At 36.5% G+C, this 12663-nt stretch overlaps 3 protein-coding genes across 3 annotated transcripts; 1 reads left to right on the top strand and 2 right to left on the bottom strand.

The window, feature by feature from the left end:
• Positions 1-3386: 3386 nt before the first annotated feature.
• On the bottom strand, positions 3387-5182 carry LOC143531836 (phospholipase A1-IIdelta-like). The gene is made up of 2 exons (XM_077027044.1): positions 4634-5182; positions 3387-4290 (listed from the first exon to the last, which is right to left on the bottom strand). The coding sequence occupies exons 1-2, from the start codon at positions 5130-5132 to the stop codon at positions 3455-3457; spliced, it is 1335 nt and encodes a 444-aa protein (XP_076883159.1). The 5' UTR covers positions 5133-5182; the 3' UTR covers positions 3387-3454.
• A 1029-nt stretch (positions 5183-6211) lies between these two features.
• Positions 6212-7096, bottom strand: LOC143531797 (uncharacterized). The gene is made up of 4 exons (XM_077027011.1): positions 6953-7096; positions 6793-6843; positions 6660-6711; positions 6212-6541 (listed from the first exon to the last, which is right to left on the bottom strand). Exons 1-4 carry the CDS (start codon positions 7064-7066, stop codon positions 6342-6344), a joined length of 417 nt encoding a protein of 138 aa, XP_076883126.1. The 5' UTR covers positions 7067-7096; the 3' UTR covers positions 6212-6341.
• A 2185-nt stretch (positions 7097-9281) lies between these two features.
• LOC143531796 (anthocyanin synthase-like) lies at positions 9282-12647 on the top strand. The gene is made up of 2 exons (XM_077027010.1): positions 9282-9869; positions 11967-12647. Exons 1-2 carry the CDS (start codon positions 9367-9369, stop codon positions 12529-12531), a joined length of 1068 nt encoding a protein of 355 aa, XP_076883125.1. The 5' UTR covers positions 9282-9366; the 3' UTR covers positions 12532-12647.
• The last annotated feature ends 16 nt before the right edge of the window (positions 12648-12663 follow it).

Raw genomic sequence — 12663 nt, 5'->3', positions numbered from 1 at the left:
AAATGAGTTCGGGTCATTTAAAAAAACTGTGAACTTTGGTTCTGGTTAGAACATATTATGAGCATAATGAGTTCGAGTCATCTTTAAAAAAATTTAGGTTTTAGTTTGCGTCAAAACAATTGTATGCAAAATGAATTTGGATCATTTAAAGAAAATATCAATTTTGGCTCGGGATGGACATTAAATCTTTGGTCGTTTATGAAAGTTTCAAAAGACTTCCCAAATAACTATGAATACCATAGTAGATTTGGTTTAGGTCAACATGCCCAGTAAAATGAGTTTCGACCATTTTTTAAAAATATTTTTATTGTCTCAGGTCAACGATCACATGTCAAATGTGTTCGAGTTATCAATGGTGCACATGTACGCGCATGTTATGGACAATATGTTTCTTGTTATTAATATGTTATTTCTTTATACTAATTAGTAGCTAACATGCACCTTTTATCGATCCCTGCATTGGCTATAGCGCACACATTATATAATCATTTCGCAAACTTGAGTCTTGGGAATATTGATGTCAGGGTGTAAGTAGGAGGTTCAAGGGAACCTTCCGGACAGTAAACCCCCTGTAAAAAAATTATGTATCCGTCACTGGTTTTTTTGAATGTTTTAAGATAATTATTCCGCTACAATCCCTAAGTTTTTGATTTTAACTATGTTTATCTGTAAGTACAATCGGTGTGAAGCGCTCGGAACGGGGACCTCACACCAATGTTTTCACGTTGTTATGTCATCCCCGGTTATGTCATATAATGTCACAAGGTAGTCCTAAAACAACCTAGTTACTAGAAAAGAAAAAGATGTCACGGACGCTATAGCGCAATTAGTTTGTGTTGGTGGAGTAATTCAAAGTTCAGTTCATATGGATTTGCATGTGGGTTTATTTTATTAAATAATAAAACCTAGTCCTTGGGATGACCGGTTCTTTGATTTTGTTATCGTTATCTTTTTTCTAGTTGTTCAGTTCCTATTTATCTACGTTGTAAGTTTGGCTATTTAAAGGCTATTTGATTCAATGAATAAAACATTTGGCTTATCTCTTCTCTTTTACTTAATCACAATTCATAATTATCTCTATCACATTGTGTTATCTGATCCAACAAAGTGGTATCAGAGGTGGTTCAGCCTAAAGACTCTTGCTGGTTGAATACTCAGTTCTCAAGTTCTGGAGCATAAGGATGAAGACACTGTTAATCTCTGTGGGATTCTGTTAGCAGTGGGTTTAACGATTGAAGGAAAACAGAAAGAGAGATGATGCGAAGGCACTCTCATTGAGTCTTCATGATGAGGTATTGCTGCTGCCTCAACATCACGTTAGGCTTGGACTCTTCTCCAGACCGAATACCAGGGAGATTCGAAACCCTACAAATGAAGGTATTGCTGGGTTCTTGTCAAAAGTAATGAAAAATGTGAACCATAAGAGAGCTTATGGTGAGGATGTATCGGATCAGTTGGCGGTGGAGAAAGTATTGACAAGTCTTCCTCCTCGTTGGGACCATGTAGTCAGTGCCATAGAAGAATCAAAAGACACCCCATGTAACATCCATCTTAGGAATACCCTATTTAAATTTGAGCTAAAAATCACAATTCTATAACTTAGAGGATACACAATAAAAATTCTGGTTTTCTACACTCTTCGCGCTACGCGACGGGAAGACAATAGCATTCATCGCGCTACACAAAGTAATTCATCAAATTCAAGAAAAAAGGGGGCGTCGCGCTACGTGATGGCCAAACAAATTGGATCATCGCGCTACGCGAAGACCACATTAAGTAATCGAATCTACGTGTCCAACCACGTGTCAACACGTGGCAAGATTTTATGAATTGCGGCGTCGCGATACGCGACGGCCACCGATGAAGCTCCATCGCGCTACGTGATGGGAGCCAAATCGTGCATATAAAAGGGGAGCTACGGGTTTAAAGCCAAAGCATCCCAAAAACACCATTACTTTCACACACTTAGCATTGGGAAGCGTGCCCAATAGCCGTGACATTCCAAGACCCTGTTTTCTCGAGATTCATGCAAGAATTGGAGTTCTGACACCCTGTAGATCGATTAAGCAAGTTAGGAGCAAGGTTTTGCCAATCAAGCAATCACTCTGCCTTAGTATTAGCATTCCCGACTGAGTACTCACTAAGGTAGGATCTAAGTTTAAGTTATTTCAATCATATTATAAATAGCTTAGACTTAGTCAAGGCTATGACCTTTAACCTTGCAAAGATTTTCAAAGCATTCACAAAAGGTTTTCAATCAACATTGTCTCTGTAAGGATAATGTTACACAAAATTATATTTTGACGGGCATGTAGTAACTGTAAGGGGGATATCATTAGCAGACTATTATTGCCTAAGGTAAGTAATTCGTATAAATCCCAATCAACCGCGGGACCCGTTTACTTACCTGGAGAAGTTTACCAACGTGGTATAACCTATTAAGCCAAAGCATGTTATATCAAACGTCACACAAATACAATCATGATTTCAAACATTCACAAACCTAATCAAGGTTAAAACCAGACTTAAGGTCTGTAGTCTAATCAAGAAACACCATCATGGTATTCATTCAAAACCTATTAATTTATAGGTTATTTATCATTCACAATCAAGAAGGTTTATCAATCAGTCACACCGACGGTACAGGTGAATACGTTAAACCTTTATAAACAATCAAAACATATTTATACTCTATAAGATAGACAGGTTGTTTGTCTTATAGAGTCATTCAAATATTTACATGAGATTACGTGATCTCTAAAACGTTATAATACAAATTAGAGAATAAACAACTCAGACCGATTACACAAGTGTCTGGATCCAAACAAAACTGTTCAGCCTAAATAGTCAAAGGCTACGTGGCCGCGGGCTAACAATCATATATACTAGTTTGAGTCTCGTGTATAGCACGGGTAATTAATAAAAATACAATATTTAATAAATAATCGACATAAAATTAACAATAAACATACCAAACATTGTTAATACACCGTCGTTGTACTATAGTTTTTACAACAATTTTAAAATAAACAATAAACTATCAGACTTGTTTGTCATTAATTTAATTAGACCTTCAAAAAACTGAATGTGCAAAATGCTAACAATAAAAGTTAAAGCATTTGTATATATGACCTTCAAAAACTGAGCGACCTGAGCTCCCGGCTAGTGGTGCACTCGGCGTGTAAACACACCTAGACACAAATACACTTTACAGATTGTTGAGGTCGTCTATGTAAGAACATGATATAGCCGGTAAACTCAACCGTTCAAGCACAAAACAAGTATCAACGATCATCAAACATTTGGTACGTTACAAGTAGCTCACCAACAATTCAGCTTGACTCGTTTACACCACAAATGGTGGGTGACCATCACAACATCAAACATGTTTGCTACAAAACATATTGCTTATTGCACAACAAACTACAAATCATACCACAAAACAGAAATCAAATTACAAAATTGAACACCAACGGTTAGGACGATTTACAACTGTAACTTCTGTAACCGGAAGGACTACTTCCGGTTCCAGAACCGGAATATCTAGTTCATCTGGTTCTGGAACCGGAACGTCTTCCTCATCAGGTGGGTCCAAAACCCACTCCCCATTTGCCTTCAGAACCATACCTTTGTTCTTTTCAATCCACCATGAACCCGGTACCAAATACTCATCCTTCAAAAACTCGCTCGACTTATTAACCAACGCCAAACTCCTCGGCACCTTCAACTCGAACTCCCCGTCCGCCCCGTTCCACCCCGCCACAACATGCAGCATTCCCTGCAAGTTATGCCAGTCGCCCGGGTTCGTCGAGTTCTTTAAACTGTCCGATTTCCTCGTATCAATTTCAAACTGTACCCCGGTGTCCACGTACCCTAACAACCGGCTCGGATACAACGGAATGAGGTCTATCTTGTTTCTGATGTGTAGGATCTTGACATTGGGGAATTGGTTTAAACTGTCATTGAATGCTTTGTTGCCTACTTGTGGCGACCCGAAAACAAAAGCTGCAATGGGTACTGTGATGCCGTTTTCGGCTAGATCAAAGGCGGATACAATCGATAAACTCGCACCCAGGCTGTGCCCGGTGATGATTATACTGACTTCTTCGGTTTCGTACTTGCTCACCAACTGTCTGATAGTTGTTAAAACTTGTGTTCTCGCGCTTACTTTAGTGAAAGACGAGTTTGGATCGTCTGAAACGTAGATCGTTAACCAACCGCGCATAACTTTTGGTGTATCTTCGTCGTCGCTATCGCTGCTGCTGCTACCGGCATCGCCAGTATCAGTAGCTGTTCGAGTATAGATTTAGGTTAGAGCATATGACTAAACTAACCGATTTAAGTGAACTGAACAATTAACCGATTGTTCGGTTAAGTCATAACTGATTAACCGAAAATTGTGGTTCATTTATGATATATATATATATATATAACCGAATTAACTGAACTAATTATATATAATCTAATGTAGTTTTAATATTTTTTCTGGTTCATTTGGGTTTGATATCTAGTCAAAAAGTATAGCTCATATCAAAAGTTTTGCTTTAGCGGTTAACCAATCAAACCGAATTAACTGCCAATAACCTATTAACCGAATTGACTATATGGTTTCGGGGAACTAACCCATACTCACCCTTAGTATACGCTTTCTGTTGTAACAGTGGTCCTGCAGACTCGGCATCAGCTCCCAACACATCAATCCACTCCAAATCCCGACTAGTTCCCCTCCACACGATGTAAATCTCTCGTCGACCCAACGCTTTACTAACCTCATCGGTTGTGGTCGCTATGTACCCAATCCAGTTACTCTCCCGATCCCATGACTCACGGGACAGGGAGTGAAGGAAGAAGGCTTCGGGAACCGACATTTTAGCTGTGGCGTAGATAAAGGAGGTGACTTGGTAATCCGAAGGGGATGGCTGCAGCATGACTTTGTGGAAGAATGACTTCTTGCCATAGCGGCTGCTGCCCGCGTACTTGGAGTTCTTGTCGTTGTTGAAGGCGTCATAGGTGGCTTGGCAGAAGTCGCCGCAGCGGAGGATGAGTGTCCGGAGAGTGTTGTCTAATGGGTCAAGAAGGCCTTCCCAGTTCTTGCTTCCGAGGATCTCTAGCCATGGAGTTGTGGATTCCATTGGCTGGTGAATGATTGTCTAATTGATGGTATGCATGTATTTTTATATATTGTGGGGCAACAAGAGGACCATTTCACGTGAAAAATCTATCATCTTATCCTAAGTCGCAATCGCACAATCTCGTGTTACATGTGAACATTTTTTTATAAACTGATCGTCAAACCAATTGACGATCAGTAGAACCTTGTGCATATGGCACGCCAACATCTATATTGGATCAAAGTGATCGCCAATCGATTCGGTGATCACCCTCTTTGTGTCATGTATGCTTTGAGTGACAGGATACCCACTTTAAAAAAATTTGTAAAAGATAATTAACATTTATTTATAGGAAGGACACTTAATTCATATAACATTTAATAAACAAAAAAAGAAACAACTATTAAGACCAATAATAGTGCTAACTTTATCAAAAGTGTCACATTAACTTTATTAAGACATAATAATTTGTATGAATAAATCCAAAAGTGTATTTGTCATGTTATATGTTTTAGTCATAATTTAGCATAAAAATAGTTAAATACTTAATTTATTTTATAAAGGTGATGGATATGTTAATAATTAAATATCTAAACAAACTCTACTCGTCTTATCCATAATAATAATATTAAGAGATTTGTCCTGATGAGCTAGCTTAGTTGGCCTCTAGAAATAGGGGTGTGTACAAGTCAATCTGAATCAGTTTGGACTAACTGTGCCAAACTACACATTTGGGTTTTTCGCTTTCATGAAACTGATTGGTGTCGGTTTTATGTATGGGTTTGATTTGGTTCGCTTATGGATGTTGGTTCTAGATTACGTTTGGAGTCGAAAAAAGTTGAATTTAGGCCTTGACTTTGTATTTAAGTTTCAACTAAATCAGTTCTATTCTATGCCACCTAAAAAAGTTGAACTCGAAAAGCCCTAATAACCCGAAACACAACCCACTGGACACTAGCTGTTCACCAAACTTATATTTCCATTTGGCTCTATCTTTGGTATCACTAGCAAATGATAGATAAAACTTACAACATTGCCATCATACCCTCTAAAACAAGTGCAGGGGAAGAAAACAAGTTTCATTTGTTTCTCTCAACTAAGTGTTAATATTGCATCTAATCGATGATAAAATATAGCCCGCGTCAACCTCTATCGTATAAAACAGATTAAATTGTCAGCTCTAATAAGATAAACAAAGACTGACACGACTAGAACCTTTTGTTGCTTGGACTACAAGGGTTCCATGCTACTCTGTTCAACTGTTGACTCGGTTTGACTCTCTGATAACAACTTAAACCTAAGAATCTTTTGAAGTTGACAAACAGGTTTGACTTGCTTCTTAGGAACCTGATTTGGATTGATTATAGGCTTCCCAGAAATAAGATTTGCACCAGATGGTCCCACTTCTTCATGGACCTCAGCAGGGGCATCTGCAACCGGCATTTAATCAATTACATTTCAAAAAACATAAAGTCAACAGGTTCAATGTATGATTCAAAACCATAAGTGACACATAGGTTTATAGCTTCTTTCAAGGCTTCAACTAACCATTTTCACTTAAAACAATACATGTCCCGACAGTTTCCTCGTACTCGCCAATCTGCAAAATCCATAATCCAAAAACATGTAAAGTATAATACGTCTAACTGACTCAAAAACATGTGCATATTAAGTGATTTACCAGCTTTATTTTGTCATCAATAATAAGAATCGGGTTCAATGTGTCCAGGCCCTGCATTCAAAACAAAACAAGTCATCAATACAGAAATCTCGTGCATACAGAAACTAACTGACATGAGACATTTTAACATTTACTAATTTAGAAAGTCTAACATACGTACAGAGAGAACGTAAGGCGCATTAGGCGGAATGTGAATTTGCTCAGAAACTGCATCCAAGTCCATAATAACATATTCAGCTTCTTCACCTTCCACTTGCTCATCGGATGTCGCCATAACTTTTGAAATTTGTATACAAAAGATAGCCTTAAGTACAATAACAACGAGTCGTAAACATTTTAGCAATGAATCTCTGTATAAGTTCACATGGATTTTGACAGCAAAATTTTAAAGGGACAATTGCATATTTCCCCCTCCCTAACTTTAAAAATGGCAAATTTACCCGTTTTGATTTATTTTATTAGAAATAGTTTATATAATGACTATTATACCCTTAACGTAACTAAATTTTAAAATCGAGTATTTACCCATTTTAATTCGTTTTTTTCGTGTGTGTGTTTTTTTGCCCATTGCTTGCGGTTTTACTAAGATACATATAGGCTGTTCAAAAAGCTCGCGGCTTGGAATAAAACTAGCTAAAAAAACTTGATTTGATACAACTTGAGCCGAGCTGGCTCATTTTTTGTAACTGAGCTGAGCTTGACCAAGCTTGGCTCGGGTCATGGCTGGCCCGTTGGCTTGATCTTAGGCTCGTTTAACTTCAAGATCAAGCTCGGGGTTATCCTCCACCAGGCAGCAGCAGGAGCTCTAGGTTTTACGATTTATGGCGGTGGATCAGTCGGAGTATATTTTATTTGTTTGGCCAAAATAAAAGAATGAATAATTTCCAATGGGAGTTTGAAGAATATCAAAATCCTAGTTATTACATAATAACACAATAATAATAATAATAATGATAATAAATTAGGTTCAAGCAATTGACTAATAACACTTTGGTTCCAAGCTCAAACAGTGGATTTATTATTGGAAGCAAAATTCCAACATAACAAAACTTACCTTACCAGAAGGCGGAACTGGTTTAAGGCAAAACACCGTTCGCCGGAATTCAGCGTCGATGGGTAAAAACTTTCCCGGTCGGCAGGGTATTGGTATGGTATTAAACAGGCCTAAGCTCATTCCACCAGGCAGGCCCAGCTTGCATTTTTGTATGCCGTTGGTAACTTGGTTGTTGGTACACATCCCACACTAGAGGTGTACAAAACCGGTTTTTTTCTCCAACCGAACCGGTTTGACCCAAACAAGTTTGGTTTATAAACCGGTTTAGGAGTTAGAGAAGTCGACCTGGTTCATGTCAGTTCGGTTTAGAACCGGTTAAAACCAGTTTTAACTGGTTTTCCTCAAACCGGTTCGGTTTTAAAATTGGTTCGGTTGTTTAAAAGGAGAACCGATACAAAAAACGACGGATTGGATGAAACCGGTTTGAGTTGGTTTGCCATGAATCGGTCTCAAACCGGTTTTTTTATACACCTCTACATCCTACCAAGTCGGACATAAACAACTTGCTTTACCACTTAACCTTGTTATGAAATCTTGGTCTTATGATTGGCCCGGTCACCTAATAAAATATTTAAAATATATTTATTTCTAGATTAATATCTTTTATTAATTTGAAAAGCGGAATTTGGTGGCTTTGAAATTTGCCTTCTTTTTTTTCCCTTTTAGTGACCAAGTTATATCTCTAAGAACAACAAAGAGCATCACAATAGTGGAAGGATGAATTTGTTTGGGCAATCATCTGGATGGGTGTGGAATTGATACGACATTGTTCATACCTTTTGAAGACGAACTTACGGAGAGAGAAGAAAATATATATATATATATACATGAGTAAGAGATAGTGATGGGAATGCGGATCTACTTATCGTGCAAGAACTCCTTACCAAAAAGATCTAAAAAAAACCTTGACGACAAACAAATGCCAAACAACAACAACGATCACAAGTAAGAAAAACTTAAGCTTATCTAGTGAATATTGCAATTTCTTTTTTTTTTCTTTCCAAATTAATTGATTTTTTTTATTCAGTTTCAAAATTTGTGTTTTTTATGTTTATTTATTATTTTGAGAAATTTTTTCTCTATAATTTATAAAAAAAAAAAACAATTTTGTAAACTAAAACCAGCTTACAAACCGGTTTAAGTCGACCTTACTCCAATACAACCCACATGAACCAGTTTGGATAGAGTCAGGATTTCCTCCTAAAAAAATGAGTTGGAACCCGAATTTGCTTTTAACTCAAAGCAGATTCAACACGAACTGGTAACCCATATGCATCTTAAAAATAAAAATAAAAATAATAATAATGAATTCAGGTAACTAGATAAACAAACACAAATAATTGATTTTAGCTAGTCAACTTTCCACGTGACCATCCTCCACATGCCTCTTGAACGGGGGTTACATTACACCCCAAACCACCACTTATTCACACCCATCCCTTACCAACTTCATCACCTTCTATAAAACCACCACAATATACATCACTACAACTTACAACGTACCCGACAAACACACAACCATGGTGACTTCAACCAACACACGAGTCGAAACCTTAGCCAAAAGCGGCATCCACCAAATCCCAAAAGAATACATCCGAACACAAGACGAGCTCACAACCATCACCGACATCTTCAAGTCCGAACGAAGCCAACAATGCCCACAAGTCCCTATAATCGACTTATCCCACATCAACTCTACCGACCCAACAACGCAACAAGCGTGTCGCGATGACATCGTAAAAGTCGCTACTGAATGGGGTGTCATGCACCTTGTGAACCATGGGATCTCTAGTGACTTGATTAGTCGTGTTAAATCTGCGGGTGAGGTGTTCTTTGATCAGCCGGTGGACGAGAAGGAGAAGTATTGTAATGATATTGGTTCGGGAAAGATTCAAGGGTATGGGAGTAGGCTGGCTAATAATGCTTGTGGGCAGCTTGAATGGGAAGACTACTTCTTTCACCTTGTGTTCCCGGAGGATAAACGTGATCTCACTATTTGGCCATCCACGCCTAGCGATTACATGTAAGACAAGTGCATAGAAATTTATTATTTGTGATATAAGAAATTAATAAGAGTTTCTATTACGGTTTTTATATATTTCGTTGGGTTAGGATATACAGGAAGTATAGTTTTTGTAGGAAGGATAGAAATAACCTTGTCCATTGATTTTAAACATAAAGGGTTGAGATTAGTTTAGGTGGAAATCATGTGTGAAAATAAACGTAAGAGCATAAAAAGAATGACATATTTGTTGACTTTTTCTCTGTACATGTAAGACACATGCTAAATTCTCCCATAATTTTAAAACGTCCATCCGATGTTTTTATTGAAAAACAAATTCACCATAATAACGAGTGTCTTTTTATATTTTATATGAGTACCATATTGTTTTATAAAAATTACAAAAAATTAGTGGATTTTTTACGTATTGTGATTTACCAAAATTGTGTTTATACAAAATTGTGTTATACAATTGTATTTATCATTGTGTTTTTTTTCTCATAGTGTTTTTTTTCCATTGTGTTTTTATATTGTGCCATACAATTTTGTTTTTTATTGTGTTTTTTATATTTTGCCATATAATTGTGGTTTTTATTATGTTTTTATCATTGTGTTTTTTTTCATTGTGTTTTACATAGTGTTTTTTAAATTGTGTTTTTCATAGTGTTTTTCATTGTGTTTTTTTCGACAGCTGTTTTTCGGTGATTTTTTTCGGCGATTTTTCGGTGAATTTTTCGACGATTTTTCCGGCGAAATTTCTCGGGGATTGTTTTCGGTGACTTTCCGACGACTTTTCCGGTGAACTTTCCGACGAGGTGGTGGTGGTGGGTGACGGTTGTGGTGGCGGTGGGCGGTGGAGTGGTGGTGGTTGTAGGAGATGAGTGAAGATGTAAGTGAGTTTTATGTAACTGGGTTTTTGAAATTAATATAAGTGGGTTTTGAGATTAAAGTAAATGAGTTTTGATACTAAAGTGTTATTTTTAAAATTTAATATCAAAATTTAATATGGATATACTAAAATTTAATATCCAATTTAAAAAGAAAAAGATATTATTTATAATGGGTTAGGTTCAAATAAAAAGTTAGATTTTTCTAAGAAGGCTAGGAAGGAGGGTATTTTTGTTTCACTTTTATATCAAAACTCACTTACTTTAATCTCAAAACCCACTTAAATTAATTTCAAAAACCCAGTTACATAAAACCCACTTACATCTTCACTCATCTCCTACAGTCCTTCCTAACCTTTTTAGAAAAATCAAACTTGTTATTTGTACCTAACCCATATTTCGTTAATTCGGTTAGAGAGGGAGAAAACTCAACATCTTCAATTTCTTTTTCTTTCTTTTTTTCTTTTTTTCTTTTTATTTTTCTAAATTTATTTAATATATAATTTACTTTTTCTTTTATTACTTGTAGTATTTAACTTTTTTTCTTTAAAATCTAACTACACATATAAAAAACTGCGAATCAAGGTATTTTAATTATGGCTCGTAAATAGTAAAAAAAATATATATTATTTAGTAAAAAAATATATATTATTTTGAAAAAACTCTATGTTTAGTTAGTCTCATAATAGAGTGTCGAAAAAGATTTTTAAAAGAAAACTATGCATTTAGATTTTAATTTTAAAAATTAAATATTATAAATTATTGAAGAAAAATCCAGTTATAGATTAAAATAACTATAAAAAGAAATTTAATATTTATGAATGTTGAGTTGTCTTCCTTTGTAGACAAATTTGATGGGTTGGGTCGGCGACAAAGCCATCATGTTTCAAAAATACGTTAGAAAGTTGTGTTTTTGAGTTTAATAAATGAAATAATGGAATGGAAATAGAATTAAGGAGAGAAAAGAAGGTGAGAGAAAGCATACAATATAGTAATATAATTTTATGTTCCTAAATTCAAAGAAAATGAAAAGAAATTAAAGATTTTGGGAGGAAAGTTAGAAGAGAAGATTTTATTTTCTCTTCCTTCAATTATAAAACTTGGGAATAAAAATATTTTTCAATTTCGTACCAACATCTTTTACTTAGTTTTTTTATAAAAAGAACTAGGGAACACTGCGTTATTAGTTTCCTAATAATTTCCTTCACGAGGGACTTTTCTTGTTAAACAGCCCTGCTACAACGGAGTATGCTAGACAACTAAGAGCACTCGCCACCAAGATATTCGCGGCGTTATCTCTAGGCTTGGGACTCGAGGAGGGTCGGCTAGAAAACGAGGTAGGAGGGATGGAGGAGCTACTTCTTCAGCTAAAGATCAACTACTACCCAAAATGCCCTCAACCAGAGCTAGCACTCGGTGTTGAAGCTCACACCGACGTCAGTGCACTCACCTTCATACTCCACAACATGGTCCCTGGTCTCCAACTGTTTTATGAAGGTAAATGGATCACTGCCAAATGCGTACCAGATTCCATTATTATGCACATTGGTGACACTATTGAGATCCTAAGTAATGGCAAGTACAAAAGTATTTTGCATAGAGGGCTTGTGAATAAGGAGAAGGTCAGGATTTCTTGGGCGGTTTTCTGTGAACCGCCCAAGGAGAAGATTATTCTTAAACCGCTACCAGAAACGGTTTCTGAGGAGGAGCCACCACGCTTTCCGCCACGAACCTTCCAGCAGCATATGGAACACAAGCTGTTTAGGAAGAACAATGAGACAGTTGATCAAAAATGATATTGTGTGAACTTGTTTGGTCATTTAAAGCTCTTGTATTTGTTTCTTTGATTGTTTTGTTGCTGAGAGATAGAGTGTAAGCAAAAAAAAATACAAATAATAATTCTCAAAATAAAGTTGATAAATTTTTGA

The sequence above is a fragment of the Bidens hawaiensis genome, unplaced genomic scaffold, assembly GCF_021521415.1.
Source record: "Bidens hawaiensis isolate Kalapana, Puna unplaced genomic scaffold, B.hawaiensis_p1.1 tig00009253_1, whole genome shotgun sequence".
NCBI classification, from domain to species: Eukaryota; Viridiplantae; Streptophyta; class Magnoliopsida; order Asterales; family Asteraceae; genus Bidens; species Bidens hawaiensis.
The sequence above is the reverse complement of the archived record's forward strand: the minus strand, read 5'-3'. Positions and strand labels throughout refer to the sequence as shown.